General features: G+C 43.6%; 1 protein-coding gene across 1 annotated transcript in view; it reads right to left on the bottom strand.

Moving 5' to 3' along the window:
* Positions 1 to 23839, bottom strand: part of LOC126298234 (coiled-coil domain-containing protein 63) — a 244825-nt gene that overhangs the window by 57309 nt on the left and 163677 nt on the right. The window contains exons 5-6 of the mRNA XM_049989540.1: positions 16523 to 16706; positions 8292 to 8461 (exon numbers count right to left, since the gene is read on the bottom strand). Of these exons, the coding sequence (XP_049845497.1) occupies positions 8292 to 8461; positions 16523 to 16706 (354 nt within the window). The remainder of the gene's footprint in view (positions 1 to 8291; positions 8462 to 16522; positions 16707 to 23839) is intronic.

Here is a 23839-nt window from a genome sequence, read left to right as displayed (position 1 = left end):
ATGTTGTCGCCAGTGGTCGGCGGAAGGTGCACGTGCCCGTCGACCTGGGACCGGACCGCAGCGACGTACGGATGCACGCCAAGACCGTAGGATCGTACGCAGTGCCGTAGGGGACCGCACCGCCACTTCCCAGCAAATTAGGGACACTGTTGCTCCTGGGGTATCGGCGAGGACCATTCGCAACCGTCTCCATGAAGCTGGGCTACGGTCCCGCACACCGTTAGGCCGTCTTTCGCTCACGCCCCAACATCGTGCAGCCAGCCTCCGGTGGTGTCGCGACAGGCGTGAATGGAGGGACGAATGGAGACGCGTCGTCTTCAGCGATGAGAGTCGCTTCTGCCTTGGTGCCAATGATGGTCGTATGCGTGTTTGGCGCCGTGCAGGTGAGCGCCACAATCAGGACTGCATACGACCGAGGCACACAGGGCCAACACCCGGCATCATGGTGTGGGGAGCGATCTCCTACACTGGCCGTACACCTCTGGTGATCGTCGAGGGGACACTGAATAGTGCACGGTACATCCAAACCGTCATCAAACCCATCGTTCTACCATTCCTAGACCGGCAAGGGAACTTGCTGTTCCAACAGGACAACGCACGTCCGCATGTATCCCGTGCCACCCAACGTGCTCTAGAAGGTGTAAGTCAACTACCCTGACTGGCAAGATCTCCGGATCTGTCCCCCATTTAGCATATTTGGGACTGGATGAAGCGTCGTCTCACGCGGTCTGCACGTCCAGCACAAACGCTGGTCCAACTGAGGCGCCAGGTGGAAATGGCATGGCAAATAGTTCCACAGGACAACATCCAGCATCTCTACGATCGTCTCCATGGGAGAATAGCAGCCTGCATTGCTGCGAAAGGTGGATATACACTGTACTAGTGCCGACATTGTGCATGCTCTGTTGCCTGTGTCTATGTGCCTGTGGTTCTGTCTGTGTGATCATGTGATGTATCTGACCCCAGGAATGTGTCAATGAAGTTTCCCCTTCCTGGGAAAATGAATTCACGGTGTTCTTATTTCAATTTCCAGGAGTGTAGTTTATCGTACGTCTCTGAGCGCGGCTACGACCTTTCCAAGAGCTGCGCACCAATATGTATCAAAATTCTTTCTTTGCCAGATCATTATCTATTCCTTGTTTACCTGCTGCCTGTCTCAGCCCTGCTTGTCTGCATTTTGTTTCACTTGAGATGTAATGTTTTCTTCAAGTGTCAGTGTCTTCACCTCGTGTTGCATTTTTACGCTGGTTTCAATTTTGAGACTTACTTATATGTCAGAAAGCACACACACTGCTATAGATCTACAGTTGAACTAAATACTTCGAAAGTTGTTCAATGACTGCGAATTCCTTGACGGCAACTCTATTAGGTATAGATCTACTAAGCAACAGTGACATATAAAATATATTTTTTAATTAATTCCTTATTTATCTCCTCAACTTCCTACATTATCTGGGCTAGATATTTTGAGGCACTATAGTAAGAAACCTTTTCGTGTGTTTCCACTGTGACGTTACTAGACGCTTTCTCCTACCATGCAGTCATACCCACGTATATATTAGGCGGTGAATCCAGTCCCTCCATTGTCCTTGGTCTCAAGTCGTGCAGTTGCTTCATACATCGTGTACAGAAATATCTACGTTAGATTCGAAATCGATGAAAAAATGGATTGCCACTGCAGCAAGAGAAAATCGTAGACAAATACTATAAGTGTCTGAAACAAAGGTAAACGCAAGTAACGAGTCCGTTACAAAATCGAGCATACACTATCCGTGTTGTCTTATATAGGTCTACTAAATGCTTGCTGAGAAAGACAATACAGTATGTGATTAAAAGTAACCAGGGACCTATTATTGTGCATTAATATGGAGTGTGATCAATCTACGCATTTGCGTCTGCTTGACCTACCCTGGGGCGCTCATGAACTGTCTTCATCTCTGTGGAGAAACGCCAACCCGTTCTCCCTCAAAAGTCGAAACCAGAGAAAGTAGGAATGTCGGGCAGTGGGGTCTGGAGCGAAGGCAACGTCGTAACTCATCCCAAAATCTTTCCATTGGGTTCAGATCGGGACTCTGGACAGGTCAGACCTTTTCAGGAAACCATTGACACATATATGCTGCTTTATGACAAGATGCATTGTCATTTGATATAAACAGTCATCGTCTCCGAACTGTTCCTCTACTATAAGCATTAAACAGTTCTGTAAAATAGTTTCATATCTTCCCCATTTACTGTCTTATTAAGGGCATTAAGGGGACCACGCACTGTTTTAAAAAAACACCCCATACTGAAACACCACCTCCTACGTGATGGCAGGTAACGTTCGCCTCACATTCGTCAAACCCTTCCGTCGGATGGCCACAGGCTACAGTCACCTAATGTCCAGTGGCGTCCCTCTATACACCGCCTCAAGCGTCACTTAGGATTCACTACAGAATTGTGTGGCTTGTGATGAGCTGCTCGACCATTATACCCAATACTTTTTTGCTCCCTACGCATTCATTGTCCTGGCTGCGCTGCTGGTAGTACTTTGGAACGAGTGACTCCTTACCCTAATATCATGCATCGACCCTCTGCAGTACTAGGTACATGAGGTCTGACTGGTCTCGGTTTAGCTGTGGTTGTTCCTTCGCGCTTCCACGTCACAGTCACAGAAACAACATTAGCCTTGGACAGCTTTAGAAAGAGGAAGTGTCCTTGATGTATTTGGTACTCAGGTGACATCCAGTGACTAGTTCACGTTAGCATTCACTGAACTGTCCTGACCACCCACTTCTGCTGGTACTGCTTTTCTATTGACAGCTCAGTACCACGGGCCTTCTTTCACACTGCCAGGTACGCCTCTCATGACATCTAGGGCTCGATTCCGCATTACGTATGGGTTTTCGGGTATGTTTGATCAGTCACATTAACGTTTAACATGGTAATAAACACGAAAATCAGCTAAAAATTATGGCTATCATATACACGAACATCACATTTGGGCGCTAAGGGGTTATAACAAGAGAAAGCAAAGCGCTTCAGACCTCGTGGCTACCCTGCGCGGCAACGGAGATGGTAATTATAGCATTTAACTGCTTTGTAGCTGTTGGTTAATTGATATCACTGTCCTGTAATTACCTCAAGAGCAGGGTGGTATGCCACCTCACAATCACAAAACTAAATTTCTCTGAAAGAAAAAGGCACGGGCAAGTGGTAAACTGACGTGGATTGTAACTCAATATTTTCACATTTACTGACCAATAAAATTAATTATGATAGTTGGAATAAAAAATGAGCATGAGTCTAAGACGTTAGAATTATTTTTCTTTAATCTGAGGTTGAAGAAGGGATGGGGGAGCACACTAAATCTGGAACCACATTCGACAGGAGTGCGGCTTAAATCGTTATCCGGCAACCGTAATGTCGGTTTCTTATGGCTTCCCTGTAATGACAATAGTGAAAATCCTTTGAAAAAGCTACGGCCGAAATCCTTCAAAATCCTTGTCCTTTTCAAGTTTTTCCCCTTACTATCTCGCCGTCAATGGGACTTTACACCACAGACTTTTTTTGCGTCTTTCGTTCAAGGGCGTTCGGCCTGTGTGAACATGGATAGTTAGTATACAACTAAGCATTACATTTGGAAGAATGTCCACACCAGCAGAATATACACTCCTGGAAATTGAAATAAGAACACAGTGAATTCATTGTCCCAGGAAGGGGAAACTTCATTGACACATTCCTGGGGTCAGATACATCACATGATCACACAGACAGAACCACAGGCACATAGACACAGGCAACAGAGCATGCACAATGTCGGCACTAGTACAGTGTATATCCACCTTTCGCAGCAATGCAGGCTGCTATTCTCCCATGGAGACGATCGTAGAGATGCTGGATGTAGTCCTGTGGAACGGCTTGCCATGCCATTTCCACCTGGCGCCTCAGTTGGACCAGCGTTCGTGCTGGACGTGCAGACGGCGTGAGACGACGCTTCATCCAGTCCCAAACATGCTCAATGGGGGACAGATCCGGAGATCTTGCTGGCCAGGGTAGTTGACTTACACCTTCTAGAGCACGTTGGGTGGCACAGGATACATGCGGACGTGTATTGTCCTGTTGGAACAGTAAGTTCCCTTGCCGGTCTAGGAATGGTAGAACGATGGGTTCGATGACGGTTTGGATGTACCGTGCACTATTCAGTGTCCCCTCGACGATCACCAGAGGTGTACGGCCAGTGTAGGAGATCGCTCCCGACACCATGATGCCGGGTGTTGGCCCTGTGTGCCTCGGTCGTATGCAGTCCTGATTGTGGCGCTCACCTGCACGGAGCCAAACACGCATACGACCATCATTGGCACCAAGGCAGAAGCGACTCTCATCGCTGAAGACGACGCGTCTCCATTCGTCCCTCCATTCACGCCTGTCGCGACACCACTGGAGGCGGGCTGCACGATGTTGGGGCGTAGGCGGAAGACGGCCTAACGGTGTGCGGGACCGTAGCCCAGCTTCATGGAGACGGTTGCGAATGGTCCTCGCCGATACCCCAGGAGCAACAGTGTCCCTAATTTGCTGGGAAGTGGCGGTGCGGTCCCCTACGGCACTTCGTAGGATCCTACGGTCTTGTCGTGCATCCGTGCGTCGCTGTGGTCCGGTCCCAGGTCGACGGGCACGTGCACCTTCCGCCGACCACTGGCGACAACATCGATGTACTGTGGAGACCTCACGCCCCACGTGTCGAGCAATTCGGCGGTACGTCCACCCAGCTTTCCGCATGCCCACTATACGCCCTCGCTCAAAGTCCGTCAACTGCACATACGGTTCACGTCCACGCTGTCGCGGCATGCTACCAGTGTTAAAGACTGCGATGGAGCTCCGTATGCCACGGCAAACTGGCTGACACTGATGGCGGCTGTGCACAAATGCTGCGCAGCTAGCGCCATTCGACGGCCAACACCGCGGTTCCTGGTGTGTCCGCTGTGCCGTGCGTGTGATCATTGCTTGTACAGCCCTCTTGCAGTGTCCGGAGCAAGTATGGTGGGTCTGACACACCGGTGTCAATGTGTTCTTTTTTCCATTTCCAGGAGTGTATGTGTTTCGCTGACCGCTGGGAGCGATGCTTGGCTGAGCCCAGGTCGGTACATGTAAAGCTGTGCTAGACATATCGTGATTGGCAAGCGGTATGTTTTAAGGGACTCCTCCACAGCAATTATCCCGCCAACATACGTATATGGACGTAAGTTGGGGTTGTTTGGGGAAGGAGACCAGACAGCGAGGTCATCGGTCTCATCGGATTAGGGAAGGAAGGGGAAGGAACTCGGCCGTGCCCTTTCAGAGGAACCATCCCGGCATTTGCCTCGAGTGATTTAGGGAAATCACGAAAAACCTAAATCAGGATGGCCGGACGCGTGATTGAACCGTCGTCCTCCCGAATGCTAAAGGACGTAAGTAATCATCATATTTGACATTTGGTTAGCTTTGTATTTTGCCGACGCAGTTTGGGTCTCAAGTATGCGCCGTAACTGCCGAAGAGGTCATTACTGTGAGATGTTTACTGCAAGAGTCCTCATATAGTCATCGTTTGCATAAGGCACGGTTCGGAGACTTCATTTCATCGCAACTGGCTGGAATGTTTTAATTTTATCGTCAATGGTAAGCTCATGTACCTCTTTATCTACAAATGTTCGTTGGTGGTTGCCTTTCATAGCTTCTGTTATGATATTTACGTAATACATCGTTTATGTTGTATCTGTAACCATTAATCTCATTCATGCAAAGATGAATATGAAATTTTTCTCAGTATTGTAAATTTCTGCAATGTTGTAATTTTCAGTAAATGTCGTTTTAAAGAGTATATTTTCTAGTAGAATGTATGCGCCATTTGTTAAAGAATGTAGCCGGTTCATATATAAGAACTGTAGTATCGTCTGTGGCAGAAAACGACAGGGGGATGTTACTAGTTGAGTATCATCATTGCTCTCCTACTCAGTAACAACAGAAACCTACGAGACCGAATTATTTTGCTTACCTGTTTTGCAAAGACCGGATGTGAAGCATGAACGAAATACATCGACTTGTCCATGAGCAGTACTCAGTATATAAGGAGTAAAACTATTTGCTCACTGCTATTAAGAAAACAACATGAAGTAAGGAAAGATACAGCACATTTATATTATTTATCCAAAGCTGAAGCTAAAATTAGTACTGTATACAGAAAGATATGAAATACACTTGCTACAAGAAGATCTCAAGAGGGATCTATCTATATAACTGGAAATTCAACTACTCAGACACTGAATATTTTGTGTGCTAGGTCGGGGCTTAAATGTGAAACTTTGCCTTTCGTGGACAATACTCTTAACAGATGAGCTATCCGGGCACGACTCGCGACCCTCCCTCACAGATTTACTTCCACTAGTAACTCTCTCATACATTCCAAACTACGCAGAAGATTGCTTGGGTGCCGTGAAGGACTAACACACCTAAACAGCAGTCTTTTATGGAGTTTATTAGGGGTTTATTTTCTAAAAGTGGTAAATGTCTGATCAGAAGTAAATCGTGAAATGTGTTGTACAGATTATCTGTGCCTTGATTGAGAAGAAAACTACGTACAGGTGTAGCACGCTTGTGACCTCAGCATCGAGTACCATAAAACAAAGTAGCTGCAATAGCAACAGCAACAGCAGAACTGGCTAAAAGGAAATTAGTGTCGTTTTAGTTGTCCGATACTGTTTATAGCATTGAAAAACTGCAGTCAATTCAACAATAATGTCTATACAAAAGTCATCATGAGGTAACTGGAGTCTGGAGCATGTAATAGCATCAACAGTATCTGAATGTACTGCAAAGCCCCCTAACGACCCATTTATCTTCGACCATCATAATGCTTATTGGTGCAATATCCTGGTGGTATTAACTCTCTGGCCGTGTATTGACGTCGGTGGTAATGCGACAATTGTAAACGCTGGCTTCGCCCAGGTACACAGTAAACGGGTATTAGTGAATGCCGACTCTGAGAGCAAGCTATTGAGGTGGTTAGCACATGTTAACACGAGTCATCGAAGAACTTAGCGGATTGCTACCGACGAAACACCATCTGTGGGAACACTGCTTTCAATGAGATTACGTCGAGGATCAGCGGTGTCTCATTTAGAAGCAACAGTGAATACGACAGAATGGGCAGCGTGTCACTGAATTCGGTTCGGCTTTAAACGTTCCACATTCGAAATGGATTTAAATTCGGGAATGATGTAAATTTAAGTATGTGCACTGTGCGAGGTGATATTTAGGCTGATCGCTAAATAAATATGCCTCTTACGCCAGCAGACTCTTTTTTTTGTGCAAGTGTGATATATTGTTGGCACGGAAATGGATAAATGAAACATTTTTGCGCAAATATGATAAACGTCATGAAAGTCGGTAAGCCTTACTTTTCTTGATGATCTTCATGAAACTAGAATAGTGTTTCAGGAACGCCCTCGCCCAGTTTCAGTACTAGAAATATTAAAGAGGAACTGATTGTGACCAAGGTATATAATTACAACATCCAACTAAGTACTGTAACAATTCCAATTTGCATTGTAAACGATATTCTTATAGTTATAATTAGCTTACACCGTGTGGTCCTATTTTAATTGTGTTATCAGCCGAATACAGCAATAGTTTATTTTCGCATTTATTTCATCGTAAAAAAGCTCTTATTTGACCTGATAGTTTCTGTAATCACGAGAGATTCATATGCCGATAATTTCAATACGTTACAAGAGGTTTTGCTGAACTGATGACGAGTAACTATGTCTGAAGTTATTGCATTAAACTGTATTCTGTGAGAAAATATAAGAGGACAGAAAATGCTGAAATTTAAATATAATCGCCATATTTCATGTTTCAGGTACGTCAGAGTTGTAGTGCTGACTTTATTTAGATGAGACATGAAATTAGAGAAGAAATAAACAGTATATCTACACAGCCATTAAGTTAAATCAAATACTCCATTTCAAAAAATAAGAGTACCAATTTAGGCTAATTGGGACAATATTACTATTCTGAACCGTTGACGCAATGTAACCTACTGCAAGCAAACTGTGTTCTGACAAATTTTATTCCTGATAGTTTTTTCTATGCAGCAACGTCAGTCTCAGAGTTTGATGGAGATTCCTCTATACAGAGAAGCATCATAACAGCTTCGCCCCAGTTAATGAACGAACTGCACACAGGACAAATGTTGACCACCTGCGCTGTTTCTAGGTAAATTCTACTGGAACAGTTATTGTTAGTAAATCAGTACTTGAAGAAAGCTTCAAGCTTACCTCGTTATTCAGCTCATTGACGTAATTAAACAAAGCGAAGTTTTCCTCCTCCTGTTTGAGAAACTGTGCAGCTAGCCTGTCCACGTCGTCCTCACCGGAAAACTCCTTGATCTTCTGTAGGATGCTGTGGTATGACTCGATCATCTTCTCTGTCGCCTCTCGTTGCATTTCTGTAAACAAGACATGACACTGACTTTTATTAGTTTCATTCTATTTATTTACGTTTCTTCCTTTTGGCAAATTTTGGGGACGCAATCATGTTCTCAAGCAGATTTTACAAAAAGAAAAAAAACTTAAAGGTCGAGTTTCGACATAAACATTAAAGTGTTGGTAAATTACATTATACAGTAACAGCATTACACTTACATTTATTTATGCCATATTAGCTGAGTACCAGTCGTTGCCCGGTTACGTATCCCAACACTGTTACTCTGTTCCCCCCTAACCCCAGCCCATTTCCACCTCTCCACTATCTATCTCCTCATTCCTTTATCCCTCATATCCACTCCTTCCCCATTTCTCTGTCCATCTGCTGTCCCCCCTCTCTCTGTCCACCTGCTCTTCTCCCCTTTCTCTGTCCACCTCACCTTTTCCTCCACGCTCTCTCCATCCATTTCATCCCTTCCACTGTCCATTTCCTGTTTCCCCACTCTCTGTATCCTTTCTCCAGGTTATCATCCCACCCCAATTACAGGTTGCTGGTTCTTATCGCCACAGGATTTCTTTCTGGAGAGATATGTCTACCAAGTTTGGTTAAAACCGATCGAGTGGTTTAGGAGGACCTTTTTACCCATGGCTTTGCCCGAGAATGCAAGTGTGACTTACATGTCTCACGTATTTAACATATTTCACATTTATTTGTACACATGTTTCACCTGCATCTCTAGCGAACTTTGTCTTGCAGTTTCGTTTCCACGCAGCTCAATTTTTATGATGTCGTATCTTTAGAATAATATATTGTACAAAGATATAACTTTCAATGTACATTCAGTGGTACATTTGGATACTGCCTGCGAAATTTGTTGCAAATAGGGTTAGTAGGAAATAAATAATAAATTTAGATGCGGCTGTGCTACTGCATACACAGCGAAAATGTAGTATGCAACAAACTTCTTTTCTTTCATCATTTCATGTGGTTGTCGGGGCGAAAAAGTTTCTTAAGGCTTTGGAATTAAGTGCAAGGTTTGTTATAAGTCGATAAGTGCACTTATTCTCAAATACCGGATGAATAAGGTTTGGGAATTTGCGCGTCATGGGGCTACACTGTTTTCTCACCTCCAAGCCCACACCCACCCCTTCCATAGGCACGTGCTTCTTACCCCAACAGCTATTCTTTCCAGACAGTAAGTGATACGTGTACCAATTTTGTTTCTAATTGGCGTAGTGGTTTAGGAGGAGATGCGAAACATAATAAATATATACATACACATATAAGTACATCCATTTTTATACTATGTGTGGATATGGGAACGTTGTGGCTCGGCAGCTAAGAGGTAAAGCGATAGACTACAAATCCAAAGGTTTCGGTTTCTATCCCTGGACAAGCTTAGGATTTTTATCTGATACTTTTCACTACTTTCACCTCTCGCAATGCTTGTTGATGTGAAGAATACCGTGTTCCTCTGTGGTTCGGATTCCACATTATAGCCGGCCGGAGTGGCGGTGCGGTTCTAGGCACTACAGTCTGGAGCCGAGCGACCGCTCCGGTCGCAGGTTCGAATCCTGCCTCGGGCATGGATGTGTGTGATGTCCTTAGGTTAGTTAGATTTAATTAGTTCTAAGTTCTAGGCGACTGATGACCTCAGAAGTTAAGTCGCATAGTGCTCAGAGCCATTTGAACCAATCCACATTATAGATCCCCCTATAACTGGCTGAGTAGGTCAGTTCAGAGATCAGGGGAAAGCAATGGCATACCACCTCCAACAGAACCATACCTACTAAAGTACCGTGGTCTTCGAATCAATATTCAGGCTGATGACGCTTTTCTTAGGGATACAACAGGACATTAATCCATACACAGCATAAAATGTAGTTTTGGCTTCAGAATAAAGCAAATATGATGCACTAAAAGGTACTGAAACTACCAAGAAAGAATGATAATTAACGACACAATCTAAGTAAATGTATAATTAACATTTATTGTTCGAAGCTCAACTTATCACGTCGACATGTATTTTATGCAACAGTAAAACTCAATGAATGCAGCTATGTTCACGGTTAACACCAGTATATGACAGGATAGCACGGAAAGCGGCATGATCGACACATTCCGCAGTTTGTCCTACCATCCGTTGCACTATAAATGACATGTTTATGCTGAAAAACAGTGCCAAACGTTGAAATACACAAAAATATCTGTCAGTTCTATGTGAGTCACAGGATCGCGTATCTTCTTTTCCGTCTGTTTTCGATTCTCTATGAGAGCGGTGTTGTTATATGTGTTGAAGCAATGTTTGTGATACCTGGTGGCCGGAAGCCCTTCCCTAAGCCACCGCTCCCCCCGGGACGGAACCTACGTACCCCATATGGCTGTGTCTAGTGCAGGTGAGAACGTTTTCTAAATGTTTGTGTAGCAGAAATCCGAGACGGGGCGGAGGTACCAGCACGGTATATACCTAGGGGGATGTGGGTAAACGCCTAAAAATAGCATCCAGGAGGGCCAGCGCATCAGTCCTGGTCTTCAGTCTGCCAGGTGGATTTGATCGTCTTCCCGAATCCCAGGAGCAGTGAGCTAACTTGCTCTGTTGTCCCGCCCGACAGTCATTGGATCATGTATATTACACACTTTAACGGCAATTTAAGACTGTTACACTGTATTTCACCAAAAGCTCTATATTTCTTCTGAGACTTACTCTTTATGTATTATTTTTTTTTACACAAGCGCTTGAGAATAGGGCTGCGATTCCGAAACTAGCCGCAAAGAAAGAAATATAAAGAAAGTAAATAAAGGCAAGAAAGTGATGCTACGCAAGCGCTGTTTACAGATGAATACTTTGTCAGCTACGGACCTACAAAGAAAGTTCTCCACCTAAAACAATGTTGAAGAACAAGAAGAAAGAACATTTACAACTTATATTCAACGACAAAGAGCTCTTTAACTACACTATTACCTATAATACTATTATCTATAATCATCTTCCATCACAACATTGTACAGTGCGTTTGGAATATTACATGCTTCCTACGAAACAACATGAAACAGTTATTTCTTACAAAATTATGAATAGCATCATTACAGACATTAGTATTGGTTTGCAGGTTCTCAGTGAAGTAATACTCTCCGTTTTAGCCACTTATTTATTTGTAAAAAATGCTGTCTGTCAGACGCTGCAGAAAATTACTGTTAAAAATAGTTTTTTCTTGTTGCTCATATAAGTGATTCGCGAAGTTATATATTACGACAGAAAAAGGAAACGTGAAACAAATGTAACGAACACTAATAAAATGCAGCTTGAGCAACAACGGAAAAGCCGACTCACATGCAGTGCCAGCGGAGATCAACGGTGGAAGCTTACAGCCCTGCAGCTGTTTCATTAGACTATGGCCCTTCTGTCTTCCCATTACTTTATTTTGAAATAAGGCGTTTGTCGCGGGTAATGAGAAGTTTGTTTGTAAACAAGACCGAATGCACGTCGTTGCTTTATTCCCAGTTGTCTGCCGTACTGCTGTCTTTACTCCTCTTTCGTATACCCAAAAAGTGAGAAAAGAGAGTAAACGCCGTGTTCTGATGTTGCCATGTTTGGGTGATACCTGAGGAATCATCTCACTGTAACTTTAAATAGTGTCTATAATTCCACATAAACTTTTTCTGCCAAGACTACCTAAAACGTCCACATTTTCATGCTGAGGAGCTTCTCGGCAGTGCCTCTTTGACGATAACTTTCTTAGGCTCTTTTCTGGGAAGGCGTCTGGAAAGGAACGGCAAAAAATAAAATCTTTTCCCACCTCCTTTTTCCCACTGCATGCGGCAAGCTTCGTAAATCTGGCAATTAGAGAATGAGATTTTAATTTTCACTTTAATATTTGTCATTTCCGTCGACCATCATTGTAAAACATAGAAGGAGCTATCCTGGCACGCATCCCAACGGGGTAGTACAAATTCTCAATTGCTTTAACCTTAGTCTCCTTCCATGGTTCATTAACTATGAAAAGCGTCTGAGATTGGTATGGCTTCTTGAAATTCTGACAGGTTTTAGATAACATGAACTTCACTTTTGCTTCAAAGTTACCACTAAGTAAAGACAGATGTCTAAGGTATTATATGATACATATGAAACTTGAACCATATTTACAAAATTTCTGAAGAACTGTAAATGTAATCGACGATTACCCAAACGTCTCTCAATTTTCTTTCTACTATGGATTCTGAACGTCGATGTTGTACCGTTTATGAGATCCTGTTGACTTATATTTGGTTGAATTTTTTCCGTGTGGCAGCACAAATGTTAGTGCAGTACTTTGGATTTGGTCTACAGGTGCAGTTGTGTTAAGCAGACATTTATATCTCGTAACTACCGCAGATTTGTGCGATTAACGACGAAAAAGTAACACAACTTCCACCAGAAAATTTTAGATATTTTAATAGCCTTCCAGTAACATAGTAAAACAATAATTACAAGAAATGTTGTCTACACTTGAATTCTACGTCGGCAAAGGACTCATTTTGTCTTCATTTCGAAGAAGACGTATGTCACACATTTAGAGATTTGACAGAACTGCTAACATAGGAATAAGTGCTACACATCATAATTCACGAATAGAGTATATAAGTTCAGAATCATAACGGCCAGTAGCGGCCAAAGAAACATTTCTAGGTTTCTGCTGCGACGCCACGTAGGCAAAATAACAACGCGTATGCGCCTGTGGCTGTAGGTCGGGGCGGGGGAGGGGATTGGTATAGACTTCCTTGGGTGACGTAGGGATGAAAGCAAGACATGGATCTTGACGTGCCATCCTTAAGGTACAGTATTGTCAGAACTACCGTACTTTCAGTAACATCTAAGGTTGATGAAAGTTTGCTTAGACTAGCAAGTTTCGTTAGCTAAAATGAGCCGGCACGCATCTTGAACAAGCTTCTGGACTATTGAGGTTGATATCGCACTTTAATGTAGTCGCTGCAGCGTGGATGTAGCTAATTATTAACCAGATGGTTACAGAAGTGTCATTGCCAGAAAAGCAGACGAGTAGATGGTCCGCCGGCCGCGCAGTCCGGAACCGTGTGACTGCTACGGTCGCAGGTTCGAATCCTGCCTCGGGCATGGATATGTGTAATGTCATTAGGGTAGTTAGGTTTAAGTAGTTCTAAGTTATAGTGGACTGGTGACCACAGCTGTTTAGTCCCATAGTACTCAGAGCCATTTGAACCATTTTTTTTTTTTTTTTTTTTTGAGTAGGTGGTCCCTGCAATGTCGTCAGTCAGCATGACCATCAGTCCCTTCCGGGTATTATTTTCTGGTCATACTAAAAAGACAACTTTGATTATCAGCAGTGATTGGACAAGGATGTAGAGTCCGGCGTTCTCTTTAGGACTGTTCGGGAGAAGCAGGCTATGTGCGTATGTCGTGCTTTACTCTCGCCACCATCAATAAACGTACTATAATCAACCTTTATTTCTAAAGCCAAAATCAGTAATAAAAGAGAGAATTAATTAACAAGGGAATACGTATTAATTCCATATCATGTCTCAAAGAATTGGAATTCTACTGTCGCAAAATGAAATATCGTGGCACCTTGATATATTCACAAATTGAACTTGTGATTTCTCACTCGATTTCATACAAAAATGGTTCAAATGTCTCTGAACACTATGGGACTGAACTACTGAGGTTATCAGTCCCCTAGAACTTAGAGCTAATTAAACCTAACTAACCTACGGACATCACACACACTCATGCCCGAGGCAGGATTTGAACCTGCGACCGTGGCAGTCACGTGGTTCGAGGCCGTAGCGCTTAGAACCGCTGGGCCACTCCGGCCGGCGATGTCATACACATCTGAAATCTACAAACCAGTGTATTACGCATTATTTACATAATTATTTAATACAAAACTGAGGAATGCTGATCAGGGTAATACAGTAACGTAGCATAAAATGGTTCAAATGGCTCTGAGAACTATGCGACTTAATTTCTGAGGTCATCAGTCGCCTAGAACTTAGAGCTAATTAAACCTAACTAATCTAAGGGCATCACACACATCCAGGCCCGAGGCAGGATTCGAACCTGCGACCGTAGCAGTTGCCCGGCCCCAGACTGTAGTGCCTAGAACCGCACGGTCACTCCGGCCGGCAACGTAGCATAACGAAGCAATGGAGATACAGGAAAATACCCAAAACAAATAATAATTGTGATACTTTTCATTGTAAACATAATTTTTAATACATCCCTCTGTTGAAAATTTATCATTCTTCCATCAACGTTCCACTCTTTCAGTTTATACAGTATTCAGCACGGTTTACAAGACACTGTCAGTATCAGATGCAAAACTACGTGTGAGAGAATATCTGGGTGTTATGTAGATGCATCAGTGCAATTGACAGTAAATTTGAACGTCCTGAAATGTGATAGTGCGTGACAAATTAATTTACTGTAAATTAAAGGCGGCATTTATCTGAATATCACAATCAGAACAGTTATATTGCTTTCATTATAGTAATCGACAATATGGAAGGCAGAATTGCAGTTCGACGACTCAGCTAAATACAAATTCATGTGTCCCAAGACGTGGATGGAGATAGCCCATGTTCTTGTTCAATAAACTATCAGCACATTCACAGTAAGAGGTTTCTGGAAGTAAGAAAAACAGGGCGAAATGACTCGTAATTTAACCCCACGAGTCCCATATACGAGTCAAGTGATCCACTATGCTTGGTTATATTTAACATTCACTTCTTAAGACAAAACATTCACTATTAGTGAAGAGAAGACTTCATTTTCAGGACAAAAGCTGTTTTCTAACTATACGGCTGAAGAATGTTCTTGAGTTTATACTTCTGAAAACGTATTCGGCAAATGACTTCATTAAAGAAAAACTATGTGAGCGGTACGCGATTTTTTCTTTATTTTCTTTCATCGCTGGCTGGGGTGGCAAGCAACAATCCAACGTTTCACACGTCAGCCGTAGATAAATTGGCAAGATTTTTGTTTCAATAAAAAAAAAATGGCTCTGAGCACTATGGGACTCAACTGCTGTGGTTATCAGTCCCCTAGAACTTAGAACTACTTAAACCTAACTAACCTAAGGACATCACACACATCCATGCCCGAGGCAGGATTCGAACCTGCGACCGTAGCAGTCGCACGGTTCCGGACTGCGCGCCTAGAACCGCGAGACCACCACGGCCGGCTTTGTTTCAATACATAAACAGTAGCAATGGTGAAATATTTTATGGTGCGTTGATGATGTGCGTTATTCCATGACAGATGGGGCTTATGTTACTAGGACTACCTATCTATCTGCTAGAAATGAACATTGTGGATAGGATTGATGCAGATGTTCAGTGTAGGTGCGTAGATGTGTGTGTGTGTGTGTGTGTGTGTGTGTGTGTGTGTGTGTATGTATACATCTATGTATTTGGGGGGGGGGGGGGAGGGTCGAATTAATGAGCTGTGGGTGTCAGCCTGTGGAGGGAATTGTGATTGAGTAGAGGTTAAGGCTGAAAACTCCGTTGCATGAGATGTGTAAAGAAAAGTTACGAGTGATGTGTTGAGTGGTTTGTTGAGTCGTTTCCCGGGATTGGTGGGGATCAAAGAAAGCGACGGGTCAGGAGGAGAGAGAATATTGGCTATGACCGCGTATTTGGTTCAAAAAATGGCTCTGAGCACTATGGGACTTAACTTCTGAGGTCATCAGCACCCTAGAACTAAGAACTACTTAAACCTAACTAACCTAAGGACATCACACACATCCATGCCCGAGGCAGGACTCGAACCTGCGATCGTAGCGGTCGCGCGGTTCCAGACTGTAGCGCCTAGAACCGCTCGGCCACTTCGGCCGGTCACGTATTTGGTTTAGGAGAGAATGGTGTTGCTTGTGAACAGGTCGAACTAATATTGATTTGTGGTTAAGAATGAGATGGGCCTGGGTGTTGAAAATGGTAATGGTTAAACTTTGTTGGAAGACAGATTGGACAGTTAGCAAGAATTATTTTCGGGTTTTATTGTGGAATCATCTGGCAACGGCTGCTGGCAATATTGCTCGGATACATTAGGATATAGGTGGTGTTTGCTCACGTTTCTTTTGCGCCTCTCTAGCCTCGAGGTCGGCCATGACGCGGCGCTGCGCCTTGACTGCGAGGAAGTCCTGCAGTTTTGTGTCGTAGTCGAGGCGGCGGTGCAGCTCGCGCATCTCCTGGCCGTGAAGCAGCACGTCCATCCGCCCTCGCTCCTTCAGAGCCTGCAGCTTGTTCTGGGCCTCCTCTCTGCCAACACACATTACATCTAATTCATTGCTGGTAGCTGGATTTCGTCAGAATTCGTGCTATAGACCTAGATGTAACAGTATATTTCGACCGTGATTTATCATCCTTATTTTGTAAGATATTTTCGCAGACGTGTTAAATGGCGTTGCCCGAACCCTCCTGTGGCCAACTGCTCCGTTATGTTTTCCCAACGCAGGTAGTCGAGCTCTAGTAAAAGCATTCACTGACGGCCTAGTGTTAAATTTGCAAAAAAATCACTGAAAACAAAAAAAAATGAACGTATAGGAAATTAAGTTTTAAACAGAGTTTTTTTTCAGGAAACTCCATACTAGATATCGAAAACGATGAAAAACAATTTACGAAGTTGTAAAGAGTTGTTTTCCTTAAATAAGTAAAAAACTGTAGCTCCGATCAAAAAATGTTAAATGAGAAAGTTTTGGGGCTTAAAAAAGATCTGTCAATCGCTTTTATGGAAGTATGGATTTATTTTTTACGTTTCGAGATACATCGAATAAAGTTTTAAGTATGACATTAACATCCACGCTAGATATCTCAACACTCATGTTACAAATCTCCTAACATTCACGTTTCCATACTTGCTATTTACTGTAAGTATAGCCCAAGGTAAGTAAAAAAAGTACCTACTTGAAAAATTTTAAAAAGTATTACTTGTATTTCGAAATATGTCGAGTTTTTAAAACAAGGCATTGCCGATAATTGGCTAGATGTTCTCAGAGGATAATCCAGCAGTAAAGATTTTAGGCTTAGTTCATTCTCAAAGAGTTGTGTTACTATGCAATTAAATAATTTTTATGGTTTTACTAACTGAATGGATCAGAAAATGACATGAAAACCTTCCACGTTTACTGGGCGTGCTTTTTTACTAACAATTTTAACTTTTGTTTTATGAAAATAGATTTTAAAGAAAGTTATTTGTGACTTTTTTCAAGAATTAAAGAAAAATTTATATGTCCTTCTGAAGCCTAGATAAATTAAAGGAAATCTATTAGCCGCAATTAACGTTTTATAGCGACCTCCTTGATGGAGGATAATACTGAATACTTATATTTTCAAGAAAAAATGCTACGATATGATTCGCTGATTTTAGTATTAGTAATTGAATAATGAAGTGAAGCGTGCAAGTTTGAAGAGCGTCAGCTGGAACGATCGGCGGAGTGGAAGCAACTAGCGCGCGCTCGGTCTTTAAAACTCATTCAGAACGGCACCTGCGTAATCTTCGACGTCTCAGCACGCTCCGGTGTTTGCTTGAGAACTAGAAAACTTCTAGAGAGACCCTTCGCATAGCACACAGTACCTAAACCCTGTCTACAAACGAACTACAGTACAGACCTGAATGTTTTGTGAATAGTTAACGATATATAGTTCAGTACAGAATGAGAAGTACGTGCACTACAAACGACAAGATACTTTTACAAATTTTGGTGAGTATAAATTTTTTGAAATATACTGGTCTACAGAGGCATGTTTTTCTCCACTAATAAATTCAACACGAATAATTACTGCACGAAGGTTCTCTACACATAATTTTAATTTTTTTACTCCAGTGCAAATCTCTACTCAAATAGATAATCTATTATGGCACGTCGGCGCTACAGTAAGTTCGCAGACTGTTTCTGTAGTGAATTTTTGTAAACGAAATATATTTGCATGACGTTTTCACGTATCAAATAAAAGATTCGTATTTATCTAGTCAAGCTACGCCAGAATAAGTGCAAAAGGATGTTTGTACGTGTTCAAGAAGCTGCCCTATCAAAGATCATGAAGGCGTGGGCCGTTTAGAGTGTTCTCAGAGCAAGAGCGGCCCTGTTCCCTCCACTTCACCGCCCACTCCAGCTGACGCACTCTGGGCTTGCGTGATTCACTTTTCACTCTGTTAGTAACACTAAAAGTCAATTAAACCGATCCTAATAGTTTTTCTTGAAAATATATGTATTCAGTATTATCCTCCGCCAAGCGCATCACTGTAAAATGTTAATTGGGTCTACTAAATTTTCTTAATTAGTTATCTCGACCCCAGAAAGCCGTAGAATTGTTTTTTTTAAATCTTGAAATAATGTGAGTTATTTTCATAAAATAAACACTGAGATAAGTATTAAGAAAAGTGTAAGGTTTTCGAAGTCTTTTTTATCCTTGCAATTGATAAAATCGTAAAAATTAGTTAACACAATGGCAGAACAACTCTCCGCGAAGTAACTTAGCCTACAACCGATACTTAAGAACCTTCCGTGGAGAAGATCTAGCCAGTTATCGAGAACACCTTTTTTCAAAATAATCGATTTATCTCGAAAAGTAACTAATGTTTTCTAATGTTTCTAAGAGGCACTTTTTTTAACTTACCGCGAGCTGTAGTTACAGTAAATAGCATGTATGGAAATGTGAATATTAACGCGATTTTTAGCTGTTTTTCGATGCATTCGAAACATAATAAAGCAACCGATATTTCCAAAAAGCAATCGATAGATCTTTTGATGCCGTACAACTTTGGTATTTAACATTTTTCGTATGGAGTTGTAGTTCTCTACTTAAGAACAACAGTTTCTTTTATTTTGTTTACAACTTTGCAGATCTTTTTGGCCCTGCTCGCCATCTTGGATAGGCTTTCATGAAACAATAACTCTGTTTGAAATTTAATTTCGGGTAATAATTTTTGAAGTCATTTCTCCATAACGCTTGGGTTACTCAGCCGTACCGGACCAGTGCGCGAGCCACGAGGCCCGCGGCTCATTCGAGTACCCGTCCCAGCCCGAAAGTGAACAGGATTCGGTGCGGCGGGAAACAGACAGCACTAGGACGAAAGGAATGACTGGCCACACAAGAGCAGATTGGCTTTCTGAAGCTTCGGAAAACCTCTGAGATTCGCGATGGTTTGATATAGTGGGGAGGGGGCGTAATTGAGCCCTTGTAAAGAGAATAACTGCAGATTCTATCCAAGTAGCCGAACATAGCCATTTCCAGTCAATTTTCGGTTCCGTACACACTGTCACGTTGATAATCTGGGCCCATGGCTTCGTGGTGTCAGTGCCACACTCAAACCCCACCATCTGAAATCGGGACTCATCTGACCACGCTACGGTCTTCCAGTCGTCTACGGTCCAATCAACATGGTCACGAGCCCGGGAGAGGCGGTGCAGGTGGTGTAGTGTTGTAAGCAAAGGCACTCGCGTCGGTCGTCTGCTGCAGCAAACTATTAATGTCTAATTTTGCATCGCCGTCCTAAAGGATACACTTGTCGTACGTGCCACATTGATTTCTGCGGTTATTGCACTCGATGTTACTTGGCTGTAAATAGTGACAACTCTATGCAATCGTCGTTGCTCTCGGTCCTTAAGGAAGGCAATTGTACGGTGCGTTATTATTGGTAAGAAGTAATACTTGAGATTTAGTATTCTCTGCACAGTCTTGACGCAAAGGATCTAGTACGAGGGTCAGTCAAAAAGTAATGCCTCCTATTTTTTTTCTACGTTTAATTGTCAGGAAATTTAAATGCAATTACATAGGTTGAAAACCACAACATTGAGGATCATTTTGTCATTTTTCAATGTAATCTCCGCCCATCTCTACAGTTTTGGTCCATCTTTGAACAAGGGCATGTATCCCAGCACGGTAAAAATCACAGCTCTGCTTCCTAAGCCATTGACGCACGGATGTTTTGACGGCCTCCTCATCTTCAAAATGAATCCCACGATGAGCTTCTTTTAGTGGCCCGAACAGATGGAAGTCTGATGGTGCCAGGTCAGGGCTGTATGGGGGATGAGGCAAAACGTCCCATCCAATTTTGACAAACTCGTCAGAGGTGTGACGACTGGTGTGTGGTCTTGCATTGTCATGCAAAAGAAGAACATCTGCCATTGATTTTGTTGGGCGAACTCGCTGAAGACGTGCTTTAAGTTTTTTGAGGGTTGTGACGTATTGAACAGAATTTATTGTGCATCCCTGCTCCAAAAAATCAATCAGAATCACACCCTCTGTATCCCAGAAAACTGTTGCCATAACTTTCCCTGCCGATCGCACAGTTTTGAATTTTTTCTTCCTCGGCGAGCTTGTGTGACGCCACTCCATTGACTGCCTCTTTGATTCGAGTTCAAAAAAATGCACCCATGTTTCGTCCCCGGTCACAATTTTTTTCAGTAACTCATCTCCCTCCAAACGGAAGCGCTGCAAGTGTTGGGAGGCTATTGTTTTCCATGCCTCTTTATTCTGATCGGTTAACATTCTTGGAACCCACCGTGCACAAACTTTTGAGTACCCCAATGTTTAATAATCGTGATCACACTGCCTTTACTAAGAGAAATAATGCGACACACTTCATCTGCAGTCACCCGACGGACACCACGAATGATGTCATCAACTTGCTGAATGTTGTGTGGAGTCACTGCACTCACCGGCCTGCCGCTCCGCTTTTCGTCAGTCAACGGTGTTTGCCCTTCAGCTTCCTTACAACGACGAACCCATCGTCTAACAGTACTGACATCCACTGTCACAACACCATACACCTTCTTCAGTCTTTCATGAATGCGTATGGGCGTTTCACCTTCTGCATTCAAAATTCAATCACACGACGCTGTCTCAAACGAACATCGATGTCGGCCATCTTACAAACTTCTGCTGTGCTGCCACCTGTTGACACAGAAAGTTACTACTGCAGTGGATTGCAGAAGAAGGTTTGAGGAATGGCGCCAAATTCAAATTTTTCACTTAACTTAATTTTTTTAAGCAGAAATAAATGGGAGGCATTACTTTTTGACCGACCCTCGTAATATACACTCCTGGAAATGGAAAAAAGAACACATTGACACCGGTGTGTCAGACCCACCATACTTGCTCCGGACACTGCGAGAGGGCTGTACAAGCAATGATCACACGCATGGCACAGCGGACACACCAGGAACCGCGGTGTTGGCCGTCGAATGGCGCTAGCTGCGCAGCATTTGTGCACCGCCGCCGTCAGTGTCAGCCAGTTTGCCGTGGCATACGGAGCTCCATCGCAGTCTTTAACACTGGTAGCATGCTGCGACAGCGTGGACGTGAACCGTATGTGCAGTTGACGGACTTTGAGCGAGGGCGTATAGTGGGCATGCGGGAGGCCGGGTGGACGTACCGCCGAATTGCTCAACACGTGGGGCGTGAGGTCTCCACAGTACATCGATGTTGTCGCCAGTGGTCGGCGGAAAGTGCACGTGCCCGTCGACCTGGAACCGGACCGCAGCGACGCACGGATGCACGCCAAGAGCGTAGGATCCTACGCAGTGCCGTAGGGGACCGCACCGCCATTTCCCAGCAAATTAGGGACACTGTTGCTCCTGGGGTATCGGCGAGGACCATTCGCAACCGTCTCCATCAAGCTGGGCTACGGTCCCGCACACCGTTAGGCCGTCTTCCGCTCACGCCCCAACATCGTGCAGCCCGCCTCCAGTGGTGTCGCGACAGGCGTGAATGGAGGGACGAATGGAGACGTGTCGTCTTCAGCGATGAGAGTCGCTTCTGCCTTGGTGTCAATGATGGTCGTATGCGTGTTTGGCGCCGTGCAGGTGAGCGCCACAATCAGGACTGCATACGACCGAGGCACACAGGGCCAACACCCGGCATCATCGTGTGGGGAGCGATCTCCTACACTGGCCGTACACCTCTGGTGATCTTCGAGGGGACACTGAATAGTGCACGGTACATCCAAACCGTCATCGAACCCATCGTTCTACCATTCCTAGACCGGCAAGGGAACTTACTGTTCCAACAGGACAATACACGTCCGCATGTATCCTGTGCCACCCAACGTGCTCTAGATGCTGTAAGTCAACTACCCTGGCCAGCAAGATCTCCGGATCTGTCCCCCATTGAGCATGTTTGGGACTGGATGAAGCGTCGTCTCACGCCGTCTGCACGTCCAGCACGAACGCTGGTCCAACTGAGGCGCCAGGTGGAAATGGCATGGCAAGCCGTTCCACAGGACTACATCCATCATCTCTACGATCGTCTCCATGGGAGAATAGCAGCCTGCACTGCTGCGAAATGTGGATATACACTGTACTAGAGCCGACATTGTGCATGCTCTGTTGCCTGTGTCTATGTGCCTGTGGTTCTGTCAGTGTGATCATGTGATGTATCTGACCCCAGGAATGTGCCAATAAAGTTTCCCCTTCCTGGGACAATGAATTCACGGTGTTCTTATTTCAATTTACAGGAGTGTAGATATCCCTACCGATTTCGGAAATGGAATTTCCCGTGCATCTAGCTACTAATACCATTTCGCGTTCACAGTCCGTAAATCCCGTCGTACAGCCATAATCATGTTGCAAACCTTTTCACATGAACCAACTGAATCCAAACGACAGCTCCGACATTGTACTGCCCGTTTATTAATTGTGTACGCGATACTACTGCCATCTGTATATGAGCATATCGTTATCCCATGATTTTTGTCACCTCAGTGAATATCTAGAGGCAGTAACGAAGTCAATGACCGAGGTCATCTAAATATTAGAAATATTTAAGTACATGACCCAGCTTATTGCCTGAAAAACTTTCTGCAGTGGCTATCAAGAAAGGAAAATCAGCTTCCTGGTTATATCGCATGGTTCTGTAATCACTGGTTTGTATAAATACGCCGACCAGTACGATGTACCAGCAGGGAAGATGCGTCACTGTTGGGGACGATAGGAACGCAGATATTTCATAGCAATATATGAATATTCACAGTGCATACGAAGTGCTCTCAGTCATGTAGGCTATCTTCTGGATGTACAGTATATGAGAAAAGCTTAAATTCGTCATCATATTTGCGAAGCATGTAAATAATCGCTTATGAGTGCTTCAGTGGTATGGAGATGGGTAAAATGAAAGACAGGTGGGAGAAGGGGGCAGGGCGGTGGATGAGGGTGATAAAAGGTGTCGATGAATGTCGCCGTGTACATTTTTCTCTGTTTATAGGCGTATTCGTCTACGCTATGACTAGAAGATGAAGGATAATTTAAGACTGAACGGTACAATTGTCTGTAGAGTTCCCACAGATTTCCTGTTCGCTTATAAATGAAAGTCTTTCTCACAAAGAACATATCTGCAAATAGTAATGCACAATCGGAAAATCACATGATGCGTCGAATGCAGAGTGCAT

Source organism: Schistocerca gregaria, chromosome X, assembly GCF_023897955.1.
Source record: "Schistocerca gregaria isolate iqSchGreg1 chromosome X, iqSchGreg1.2, whole genome shotgun sequence".
Lineage (NCBI taxonomy): Eukaryota > Metazoa > Arthropoda > Insecta > Orthoptera > Acrididae > Schistocerca > Schistocerca gregaria.
The sequence above is the reverse complement of the archived record's forward strand: the minus strand, read 5'-3'. Positions and strand labels throughout refer to the sequence as shown.